A 13,161-nucleotide genomic window follows, 5' to 3' on the forward strand; every position below is an offset into this window, starting at 1 on the left:
GCAAGAAAATACACAAAACACAGGTGGTGCATTTATTCACTGCTCCATCCATAACCTCCAAGTCTGCCTTACAGGGTAGCCCATTAAAATCAGCCTGGGGCACGCCTGATGGGGATCTCAGAGTTGTCACACTGAGAACGCCTTGATGAGTGGGTGAGTAAGTCCTGTGTGAATTCTGAGGAGGGCATTGGAGGTTTATTGTGATTTGCAGCGCTGACATCACTGGGCTTCACATGGGTTGAGCAGCACTCCCGGAGGCCTGTGATCTGCAGACGGAGTGAAACCAGTACTTCAGTCCCAGGATGTCCACCTCCACATTGCTTTCTTCACGGTGGCTTTTTGTAGACGCAACTCCAGAATAATAACCACTAAAACAAACCGCTCCCTTAAAATAAGCATGCTGTGTCCTGTGAGAACAGCCGGGTGACTAACAGTTTCCAGTGCGTACAGTTTGCTTTGAGTTAATGACATCACTGGAGCGCAAACATCATTTCTTCAGAAATCAGTAATAAAAGGTTCCCAAACTCGTTTTCTCAATTTCTACAGAAAAATGCTGAATCTGTTGGCAGGGCCTTGAATTCGATTTTGTTTGGGATGTGCTCTGGTTTCCAGTTGAAGTAAGTTTGTTTTCCTAGTAGTATCCACCAATCACATATCAGCAGGCCTTGGAGCATGAAGGATAAACAGTTCATGTGGACAGCAAAAGCAGGCAGAACACAACCCCCTGTAATGACTTGGCAGCTGCCTTCTGCAGTAATCTGATGACTATAAATGTATCTCTAGAATAAATACCTGAATACAAGTGAAGCGAACAAACCTTTGAAGTGTTAGGATTTCAAGACTTTCTGGATTGCATAAGGCTCCCACCTCAGTTCAACAAGGAAGCATTTTAAAGGTTATCTTTTTTACTTGATTTGAATAGCTTGAATTGATTTTTTTACAAATCTTCATCATGATGTTACTATGTTGGCAAACTTAAAGGTGACATATTATGCTCTTTTTCATCAAAATATATTGGTCTAGGAGGTCCCCAAAACATGTCTTTAAAGTTTATTGCTCAAAAAAACACTTTGAAATCAGATTTTCTGTGTCTGTGCCTTTAAATGACAATGAGCTCTCTGACCACGCCCCCTCAGGAAGTGGATGTGGCCTCGGCTCTCCAGCACGTTGATCTAATGTTTACATGTTGGCTGAATATACACGGCTGCTCACTGACCCGCGTTACTTCAACCCTCTGAATTTGATCCAGAATCTGATCCTGACGGAGAGGCGCCTGCAGCAGGATCTTTCTGAACGATTGGTCACAGATTTTGTGTTTCTTGTTGTTTTATTTGTCAGCATGTCGACGTGTGTCTTGGTACACAGCTACGAACATGTAGCTATGTGGCTATGCTAACTAGCGCTAGCACTTTTCCATGAAAAATAAAAATCATCCACTAGATCTTCAAATCTGCAGCCGTGGGGAGTAAAACCGACCTTTGTGTTTATTAAGACAGCCTACAACTAGCATGCCTCCGTCCTAAGCTCCTTGTTAGCACACATTTGTGCAGGTAATGAAAAACAGAGGAGGGGTTGAGTTGTATTTTATACAGTCTATGGGCTGAACAAGCTCTGAGCTCTGACTTCCGTTACAGACCGGATGGTGTTATGACGTATGAAAAACACTGAAAACTGAAACGTCTCGTTTCACACACATTTACAGAAAGGTGGAGAAATTAAAACAGGGGCAGAATGGATTTTTTTCATTTTCGGGGGGTTTGTAGACATGCCAGGGAAACATATTTCAGGTAGAGAACCATTAAAAAGTCAATTTTGCATAATATGTCACATTTAAGACCTGTGCCAGTTAATCACGAGAAAATGGGTTTCTGTTACCGGCTTATACCACTGAAGAAAGCCAGAGTGAAGCCTCTGTGTGACTTACTATTTACAGTGAAACTGAGACTCACCAGAAACAGATGTACAGGGAATACTCCAGGGGATGTAATGAGCCAATTATTTTACAACTATTTTACCTCTCATACTTTTGATCTGTTACTTCTGAAGCTGCTAAGTGGACTGTAAACAATACAGCACAATCCTAGAAATGCAATATTGCTAACCGAATACAAAAGAGTTGGCCCTCGTTCCCAGAGGTATGCATTGTTAGAGATGATAGCCAGGAGGTTTAGAGACTGAAATGATACATACTGTATGTAATTCAAAGCATTTCTATAACTATGCTGAGATGAACTCTATGATGTACAGTGTAGGAAATACTGCATCAGATCTTGACCTCTGCATGCCTTGAACTCGTGGATCATAAGATGTAAATCTCTACAGGATCAAAGACAAGCTGCATACTAACTGCAATACTAATTTGAAAAGTGATGTTTGGAACGAACACACCCCAACACATGTGTGCATCATTACCATAATATCAGTCACTTAATATTCCTGTTTAATCACATCTCATTGTATTATCTGGCACTTGCTGTCTCTTAGAGCAGGCCCATCAGTTAAGAGTAGATGACTGTTTCTGTCTGGCCTTGATCTATCTCACTGTGATCTCACCTCTCCGCCTCCTCTCCCTCATTTCCAACAAGCCTCTCTATCAACTCTTACCAGAAATTTCATTCCACATAAACTACTGGAGATCTCAGATTCACGTCAAAGTACACACCTCCTCTGCAGAACCTTTTAAGGGCAAAGTCTCACTCCTGTTTTTCTTTTTCTACCTACTCTTTTCTCTCATACCTTTGTCTGAAGTAGTCGTCTGATTTCCTATTATTGCCTCTCTCCATCGTCACTCTAAGTCCTGTTTCACCTCCAAAGTATTTCCTCCTACAACCTCCCTCATCCCTTTCTCCCCACAATCCTCTGCCCTTTCCCTCTTCTCCCCTCTCACCACTGTAATTTAGACAAATTTGGGATCACTCAGGGTGGCGACGGTAAATGTGTTTGCCATCAGTGCTCACAGCAGCAGGTCTGCGTGGCCTACAAGCCTTGAACCTGTGGCACTACACCTTCTAGGGTTACCAGCAGACCTGTTATTATCCCATCACTATTAGAGCTCCCTGCTCTCACATGAAGTGAATAATGTGCCTCAAGATTTATGGTAGTAAGGTAAAGCAATCTTATATTAAGAACCTGCACACATTTCCCCCCATACATAGGCCAGATCCCTTAGGGCCAATCCTGCAGGAGCTTCTGTGGTGCAGACTGAAAATGAAAGATTGTGACGGTGCAGCAGGTAATGACATGTAAGTCTAAATAGGCACCAGGCAGGTCTTATGGTGGAGACAGAAGTGGCAGAAAACACCTACTTACATGCATGTGGTTGACCCCGAGATCAGAGGGAGGGACGTGCAGTCTTGGTTTTCAGAACTCCTCTTCTGACCATCCTTACAGCAGTCTTCCATCGAGATCGGTTCTGCTCCTAAAGACACCAAACACAGGGAGAAGGTCCGTTGTGTCATATGATCAGACAGTTTCTCATATGATAGTGTCTATTTTGCAGTGAGAGGACTTCTTCTTACATAGTCATGGCAGGAGAGGAGTAGATCCCAAATGTTACACTGCATCTGCATCTATCAGAGCTGCATGCATTTGCTTAAGATATTTGGCACACATCAACATAACATGACATACTCACCTTGAGACAAGTGCGAGGCCCATATTAAGAGCCTGTCTAATTGTCAGTAGGGGGCCCACTGTAGTAGTTCATGGTAAAAAATAATTCTAATACTATCATTACATTCATTAAAATGATCAACAAACCAGTCTGTACTTATACTTAACTTGATATATATCTTAGGTTAATAAGGATGGCTGGCCCTCTCTGCATGAAAGACGCAATATCCATTGGAATCTTTTTATCTGACTCGCACCTCAAACCAGCTACTTTTGCATGTTGCTTGAGTTTGGTCAGAACTGGGAAAAACTGCCTTTTGTTTCTCTGCTCCTGAGTCCTGGAGCAAGTTGCAGCAGCGTCTTGAATTAAATGCACTTTCAGACAATTCAGAGTCCTAATTCTTAACCTTTCAACCCCGCTCTGCAACTGTTTTAGCTAGGTTAACCTGTGTACATTATTGCATCATTTGTATCATTGGCCCTTCTTATTTTAGTGCTTTAATAGTCAATCCCCAACACCTCTTTTTATTATTTTATTTGATCTTTTAATTGTTTTTATATCCAAATAATAATAATAATAAAAAAACTATCCTATTTGATTACTTTTATACTCTTGATGCATTGTTGCTTCTTTGTGTCTGTTTTTTAAATGTCACTGTAAATGACTTGATATCATTGTAAATGAGGGTTGCCCCTCAATGATTTCTCGAGTATAAATAAAGGCTGATTGATTGATTGATCTTAAAAAGTGGCATGTTTATTAAGGTTAGTGAATCCTGTTTAGGACAGGATCAAAATTAACAGCTTATTCCTGGTAGCTGCTCAGGTATTTTGTGGCTAACATGTTTATTAGTCAACCAGGACTGGGACACAGTAATGCAAACACCCTCTGTTGATCAGATCTGGTGCCTTTGTTTCCAAAAATCAGATGACGTCATGGTTGCTTGGTCGACTTCTTTTAGGTAGTTCATTATTTTTTGACAAACATGTTTTCTCTTTGGAAAAAAAAAGTATCATGATTGACATCCTTTACTTACAAAGTGATAAAACTTGGATATCTACCTCTTAAAACTTGTGCCATTGTTGACTAAGGGAAATCTGTTGTGGATGGAAAATCTGAATTCACAATCTGTCTTGCAAATTAAAATGCCTGTAAGCATTATATTTGCCAAAGACAATGAATGATAGCTATGTTGTTGCAGACATAAGAGAAGCTTTTTTGCCTGGAGCACGACCAGCACTGTGGTAATCTGGCTGTTTATTCACGTGGATTAGAGAGTGTGGAATGTCTCGACTCTGTAAACAATCAACCCTCGCAATCACATCATCTACATTCATCCGTCTGTGGTTTTCATGTGATCTGCCAAATGTGAAATAGCTTTGGCAGATCAGTTCCTTGATTTTTTTTTTCTTGCCTCTAGCTCAACCCAGGATCAGTGAGTCAATTTGTTATTATCAATACGATCCAGAGAGAAAAAAAGAGAAACAAAGTCAATGTGAGATACGTTTTGTTGATTCACTGTAATAGGATACCAATTGTTGCTGGTTGCTGACTCAACTCTCTGAATTAATTGGGAAAGTGATTGTGAAATGCACTGAACAAATCCAGCTGCGTCTGCTGAGAGGTCTGACAAGATTTAGCAACTCCAGATAGAACGTAGATTTCGTAGGGAGGACAAGTGTCTGGAGGAGCAGACCACAGTTTCGTAGATTTGCTGCTTTCTCCCAGAGGGACAGGAGGAATTTTATTATACCCATTAAATTAAAGATGACACAAGAGAGTAGTTATCCTCACAAACAGCATTCTGCACTGATGAACTTTGCTCAACACTATGCGAGCAGTGCTTTCAAACTTTCAATTTCTCAGAATTGTTTGCAGATTTCTATAAACTCAGTCCTGGAGTCCAGAACTAAGTATGTGAGAGATATAAAAATGAGTTGATTAAAATTAACAATGTGGTTTTTCTGAGGAGAGCACGTCATTTTTCAAGCATGGACCTATAAGGAAAACAAAACTTTAAAACCACTTCTCCTAAGTGAAGGATCAACCTGGCAGAAAGGAGCAGATATGTGCTGGGGATTTAATAGGCAGACACATTAGCTGACTCACGACTGACTTGTGGAAGTCTGGCATATCCCAGAATCCTCTGGCCCATAAACCTTGTAGCAGCTGGATGAAATGAGATGGCACTTTAGAAGCTTTTCACATAGGCTTACCAAGTAGGTCGTCTAAAAGTCTCTCCTTGTCTCTAAATGCTAAAGGCCTCCATCTGTTAGCAAAGGAGGATGTTCCAATGAGAGTGATAACAATATGTTGAAAATAAGATCATAAATATGAAGGTACAATATAGCCTCATATTTAGAGTGAATGATAAGAAGAGCAACTGTGAGCACTCTTACAAGTTTTCTTTTATCATTTATTAGTAGGGTTGCAAAAGGATGGAACATTTCCAGTAAATTTCCATGGGAAGTTAAGCTGGGGAATTTGGGAAATATTCCAAATTGGCAACTTTTCATGGGATTTAATGGGAATTTATGGGAATTAACTAAGAATTAACAAAGAATTGATGGTAATTTAATGGAAAGGTATCATATCCAAGCATAAATATTTGTTTTGTTATAACAATTATTTATAAGTAGAACTTTATCAAGTGTTATATATTTTATTGAACAATCAATTATTTCATTGAAGAACAAAAACATGAATGTTGACTTAAATATTACTCAAATTGATACTGATATTGGTCAACGCTAAGTTAGCTTCCCCTGATACTAGCATGAAAATAACTAGAAAACCAAAAATATTAAGTGACAGCTGTATGCTATATTTCTATCCCTGTATGGATGTGAAATGATTGCTATCATTGCTGTAAAAACGTACAATGCTAACGTTAGTGCTACCTTAATTCAGGGCATTATGGATGTCCTATGTCAGTTTCAAAGTGTTAAATTCAACCTAAAAACTCATTTAACTTTTGTTTTACTGATTTTAATTACCTTAACTGTACATTTAAAGAGAGCAACCTTGAGATTTGTAAATGACAGACATTAATTGTGGACTTTTGCTAGCTTTCCTACACTACACTACACTACGCACTTTCAACGCTGAGGTCTGTCATCCTCAGGACTGAAACGCACACACTCACTTTGATTTTAAATTGCACTATAGCAAAGTTTTTGCACTGTTTCAAAACTGTATTTTATTATTTTTATTAGCTTTTTCCTATGTTTATCTGGCATAGTCATTGCTAGGGTCTGAGAGAGAAAGGTAATATCAAATCCTCTGTATGTCTGGTGCATATTGCAGTTTTTGACAATAAAGAAGACTCTGAACTTTGAACTATCTGCTAGCAGCGATCTTCTCTTCACAGCTGCTTTAAAACATTTGCTAATCACAGCCATAATAAAAGGTACTGCTGTTAAGGTTTCTTTTGTAAAAAAAAAAAGAGACAAAAAAGTTTAGTTTTTGAAGCACTAATACATAGTGATATTGGTTCAGTGCATAAACTGAAGTGTTTGCAGATGAAAAATATGTATTTCACGTGTTATGAGAGGCATTTCCAATACTGGCATCAGTATTTAAACAAATCTGCTGACATGCTTTTGCTTAACTAAGCACAAATTTGAATTAGACTAGAAAGGGAAAATAGGAGCACTTAAATAAAGCATAACAAATATCCAAAGATTGTCCAACCAAGGATGCAGCATGTTGGTTTTTAAATGACATGAAAAGTTGGTCTCAGACTATTACTACTCCCTCATCTCTGTCCATAAGCTTTCTCCTAAATGTAGCTCACCGCTAGTTGATCACTAACTCTAACCCACCAGGCATCACAGACGCCACCACTGTCTGCTGCTCTGAAATCCTAAATTGAAAGACCAGAAGGGCCTTTAAACTGTGTGCTGCTGCTGTTTTATCAAAAGAAGTAAACCAGGCACAGCCATGTCCCTCTCTAGATAGAGCCTGCAGTAGTTCTCTGTCTCTGCAATGCATTGTCTGTAAGGAGAAGCCAGATTTCCATCTTGGATGGCGGTGCTGGTCGTGAGGGCTACTCTCTCTTGGCAGAGCAGCACATGGCTTGCCTGCGTCTAGACGCCTCATGTAAACATGGCTTAATGATCCCAGTAGCAGAACTCTGCCCAGACAGAGTAGTTAGCCATAACCAGACATCACAAGAGGAGCGTGTGCCTCTATCACAGGCCCTGCACTCCAGGCTTTTATTTTGAAGGTTGTGGTGATAAAAGCCCTGTCCATCTGTGAATAAGAAGTGTTCAGATATAGTTTTTTCACTTGGCAATGTCAAGTACCCAAGAACTTGGTCGATTACATTATTGCTTATAACATTTAATAGCACCAAACTTTTGCTGATGTCAAAGAATAATTTACCTTCCTACTGACCGACCGTCCGACCAACCGACCGACCAACCATCCATCCTTTGATCCATCCATCCATGTTTTATTCTGGATTATCTACACATGAACATTAACCAATAGTATATTTCCCTTCCATACCAGAGCTATACAGTAATTTCCATCATATTTATAGACGACCACTGTTTGCTGATAAGACTTAGAGTCCGATAACACTCTCTGCAAGCAAGACACTTATGTTTAGCCATATACTGGTGCAACATGTCAGCACTCACTGCAGTGGTACTTCACATATCCCAGTAGGCGGAAATGGACATGCATTGTCCATTCTATATACAGTTAATGATGCAGACTCACTTCTATAGGATTTTATATTGTAGCCAACATGTTCATGTAATTACTTGAGCACTATCGGAGGCTGTTACCAATACTGGTAAAGTTACTGGAACCAGTCTGCTATCTCTCTATTTACCCATCTATGTCTATATGAAACAGTAATTACCTTGGGGGGTCTGGGTAATTTAACTGGTTCAGCTGAAAGTTGACCTGTGACATAACTCCTAAAGTAGTCCCGCTGACTGTGAAAACTGTCCCATGTGTGACCATGGGGGCAATAAAGGTTTGGATATGGCTCATACCATGCCTGAGTGACCCTGCTGTGGGGGTTTAGGGTATAAATCACCCCCCTCTGACTCTCCTGGTGAGACCCTGGTTGTACAACTGCAGCATCCAAGCATACCAGGGCACTTGGCCTTTGACACAGGGGGATGTAAGACATCATGGACAGGAGGAACTCTGAGGTACAACTTGGGAAACAGCTTTTTAACACATTTTATGTTGAATGACACCTTTGACTATCACCAGGCTGTGAAACATGAGAAATGCAATGAAAGGAATAGTTTTAACTTTGTTGATTGATTTTTTTTAAATACAGATTTTCAAGAGTTACAAGATTTTTAACTTACTCAAATGGATTTTATGAACACTCAGTAGAATTGCTTAGATTACCCTTATCCATAAAAACAATGGGAAACAAAAAACTGCCAACTGTCAAACCTCTTGTATGCACTGAATAAGAAATTTGAGCACGATTTGAGAACAGACCAGAAAGTCTTTGAAGCAGCCAACTCTATGAACTGTACTTTCATCACATGCCTCAACTAGTCCTGTAGCACATTCATCACCTCCCTGGGTCTCACTCTTTGTCAGTTTGATTCCATCTCAACAGAAATGAACTTATCTTGCAATATCAAACTCACACACACCCTCATCGCACAGCAATGCCAATCTTTGCTTATCTTTAACTTATTTAAAAGACGACACGCTGTAAACAGTTACACACAGAAAGGTAACTTACCTTGGCCAAGGAGAACTCCGAACAGAGAGCAGAGCAGCACCACACACGGACCCATTGAGGCAAAGTGAATTCAAATAAAGAGATAAAAGAGATTTCCGAACGTCTCAAAGTCACTTATTCTGCAGGGTAAGCGAATTAGTGGCAGAGCTCCTTTCAAAAAGTCCGAGGCAGAGAGAGGTGGATGTGATGGAGTTGGGTGAGTCGCAGTTGCAGCGTGACTGGAGGAATGAGCGTCTAATTATGGCACTGTGAGGGGCGGGCTGGGGCCACAGACACAGACCACTTACTGCTAATCAAATCACATTGTTTTTTCCATCATTAACTCCAAACGAAAGCTAGGAGCTGACAGAGATATTGAGACTTTTAAACGTAAACCAAAAACGTATTTATTCAGTCTGGCTTTTATGTAGGGTTTAACAATTGTATTATTTACCTTTTACTGTGATATTGATTTAAATGTTGCTTTATTGTTTTAGTAATTTTAATTGTTATCTTATTCTATTTTTATTTATTTATGTATTTATTCATTTATTTATCTACTCAGTTTTATTGATATTTTTTAGTTTTGTTTTCAACTCTTATCCTTACCCTTTTTAAAATCTATTTATTTTACCTATTTGTATTCTTAATTTTGATGCTTTAACTTGTTTTAATTACACATTTTTTATTTTTGGTGTGCATTAGTCTCCATTTTATTTTTTTATTTTAATTTGAACTTTTACTATTAATATTATTATTATTATTATAATTATTATTATAATAATAATTATTATTATTATTATTACTATTATTATTATTATTATTATTATTATTATTATTATTTTCCCCTAATATGTCTTGCTATTGTTTTATTTCTGCTTCTTTCTTGTTCTTCAATCGCTGAAAACTATTTGTATTCTTAATTTGGTGCTTTAACTTATCTTAATTACACTTTTTTTGGGGGTGTGTGCATTAGTCTCTATTATATATATATATATATATATATATATATATATATATATATATTTTTTTACTATTTTTTTTTTTATTATTTATTTTTATTATTATTATTATTATTATTATTATTATTATTATTATTATTATTATTATTATTATTATTGTCTGCTTCTTTCTTGTTCTTCAATCGCTGTAAAGCACTTTGGGTTGCATCTGATTTGTATGAAAGGTGCTATATAAATAAACCTTGATTGATTGATTGACTAATCACGTGCTCATTTGCATTTTATTTCATTTAAAAAATAAAGTTTGTCTAACATATATATTTGCCCTTACAGGATAAAAGTTCCAACACCCAAAATGATTTATAGGCTACATCAATATATCCTTATAATTTTGAGAGGAATGTTTGTACAGAAGGGCTATCCTTTCAAATATTTTATATGATTGATTCATTTATGCATGTTGGAAAGTGTTGGACCTGAAATACTACCTTGGGAGATGTGGGCTGCCATATTTTTTATTGCCTGGCTGCAGGAGGAATTAAAAGTGTCTTCAGGCTACTGTGCTGCAAGGTATGCATGCACACATGGAAATTGTCTTCCCATCAATGGCAGAGCAGACTTTCTCTGTCTGTGACTAATGACTGTGCTGATTACTCAACATCTGGAGCCAGTTTTGGGGTATTTTAAAAATCTGTTGTGGCTATGTCCAGACTGTAAGTTTCGCAACCTTTTGGAGATCTCAGTCGCAGGAAATGAGAGAAATCAGAATATCAATATTTTCACTATCATCTTCTGCAAAGAAAGGTGTCACTTACTCTCTTGGGAGAATGACTTGAGTGTTGCTTTGTACTGTTGCATCCTTCTGCTATTGATACTGTATCTGTTATTAAAAACCCCAATGGGCTTTCTTTTGAGTCTATTTTTCTCTTTGGTAACTAAAGTTCAAAGCTTTACCAAAGAAAATGAGTCACTTTCCTGCTAAGTTAATGAATTAAAGCTTCTGTAACAGTGCCACAGATGTGGGCTCACCATCAGCCAAAGTGATCATGAACTGTGAGAGGGAGCAGGGTATAAACAAGCCACAGACGCACAGACACAGACGCACACACACGAGTCTACCAGAGTTGGCAAGAAGCTGCAGAAATAATTGCTAGACTGCATTATAAACATTTTGTACCAACTAAGGCCCTCTGCAAATTCAATCAGTCTGCTGACTCTGGGCATGGTGACAGAGAGAGGTTAAATGATCGTCTAATCAGAGCCATATGTCTCCACCACCAGTCTAGCCGGTCTAGAAACATCACCAAAGACTTGATATCAGCACACCACAGGCATACAGGGCAGCCCACAAGTATACGACAGTTATAAATGGGTGACTGGTCTGTTTTAGTGTGACGGCTCTCATCTCAATCTGTGTTCCCCAGTCCACCACAGTCTGCTCTCTGCTAGTAATTACACCCTGTTTACAGTCTTCCTAAAAGACCACATTTTAATAGACCATGCCAGTGTTTTGGATGTTTCAGCCCATTAAAATGCATAATTTACATTTATGAATGTTTGTTGTACCTTCCAGACAGCCACTTAACTCCAGTAACAACACACCGGAACACTGCTGTTGCAGAACTGAAGTACAGGGTAGAGGAGCTGGGGGTTTGAGTTTAGATTTCACTTCATTTATCTTCTTTATTCTGACAATACAACTGCCTTTATCAATGCAAGTCTTCAAGAGTCAATTTGTTCCAATAAAAGCTGTTCAAAACACCACTCTGGTGTAAAAATGAAAGAACCAAGGGGTGATCCATCAAAATAAACAGTCTTCTTTTTTTCTTTGCATTAATGCATGGTAAGGCATTTAAGATTATTCAATCTACACCTAGCTTTGACAGACTTCAACAAAAGCAGAAATGGTGTTTGTTGTAATGGATTAACTTTGGATCTTACTTTAGCAGCCTTTCTTCAAGTTGGTAGTAACACTTTGAGAAAATGCTGAGCATTGGAAGGTAAAGAGAGAACTGCTGCACAGCTTGAATAGTTATGTTTAGTGTAGAGAATAAAAAGAGCATGCAATAAGAGTTAACTTATAATGAAAACATATTTAAATTTACAAGATCTCTCGGTTCAGACTGTATCTATCACAGCACTTCCTGACATCTAATAGTTATCTAACAGTTAATGTACCCCCCTTCTTTGCAGTGTAACAGTTATCACAGCAGCAGAGGACTTCCTGTACTGATCTTTTCCTTATCACTGCCATGGTGTACTGCTGAAAAGAGATAACAGGTGTTTACAGGCAATAAAATAAATAGAGAAAGCCTCGATTGACTGCAGAATCAGTGGCACTCTCCAAGTGTACAGTAAACACCTGAGCTTTCCAGAAACCTCCAACCCTCCTCTCCAACTTCCAATCTACTTCAGGGCTTTAACTAGAACCAGCAGGGCCCGCTGACCCCCTCGCTCGTAGGTGCGGGAAGTTGGAGTGGCCGAGGTCGCTTTCAAACAGTGATAATCTTGTTGTTGGGGGTGAAGTACAGTTCCTTTGAAGCTCAACACAGCTTGTCCCGCCACGTCTGTGTCAATCAGCTGAGGGCCACTAACACAGCAGGGCCATCAGCGGGGCTGCACCGTGGGGCCCAAAGGACTGGGTCACTGTTGGGAAACACAACTGTGGAAACTTGTCAAGGGAGGGGAGAGTGGAGTTAGCTGATATTTAAAGCTCCTGTGAGAAGTTTTTCACTCGTTATGAAACAGACTCAAATTAATACTGATGTCTCTACATGACCAGTAAAAGCAAATGAGAGCATCAGTGACATGATTGATTCATCTTACATTGTTATTATTAATGCCTAAAAGTGCTGCTGCAGGGTAGGTGTCACACAAAG

General features: G+C 38.9%; 1 protein-coding gene across 2 annotated transcripts in view; it reads right to left on the reverse strand.

Moving 5' to 3' along the window:
• Positions 1-9,610, reverse strand: part of fbln1 (fibulin 1) — a 41,719-nt gene extending 32,109 nt beyond the window's left edge. The window contains exons 1-2 of one of the 2 annotated variants that reach the window (XM_034686592.1): positions 9,342-9,591; positions 3,310-3,418 (exon numbers count right to left, since the gene is read on the reverse strand). In XM_034686592.1, the coding sequence (XP_034542483.1) occupies positions 3,310-3,418; positions 9,342-9,396 (164 nt within the window). In that variant the 5' untranslated portion in view covers positions 9,397-9,591. Of the gene's footprint in view, positions 1-3,309; positions 3,419-9,341 lie in introns of both variants that reach the window. The other variant, XM_034686593.1, reaches the window with a different exon arrangement.
• Positions 9,611-13,161: the final 3,551 nt, after the last annotated feature.

This window comes from Notolabrus celidotus, chromosome 6, assembly GCF_009762535.1.
Source record: "Notolabrus celidotus isolate fNotCel1 chromosome 6, fNotCel1.pri, whole genome shotgun sequence".
Lineage (NCBI taxonomy): Eukaryota > Metazoa > Chordata > Actinopteri > Labriformes > Labridae > Notolabrus > Notolabrus celidotus.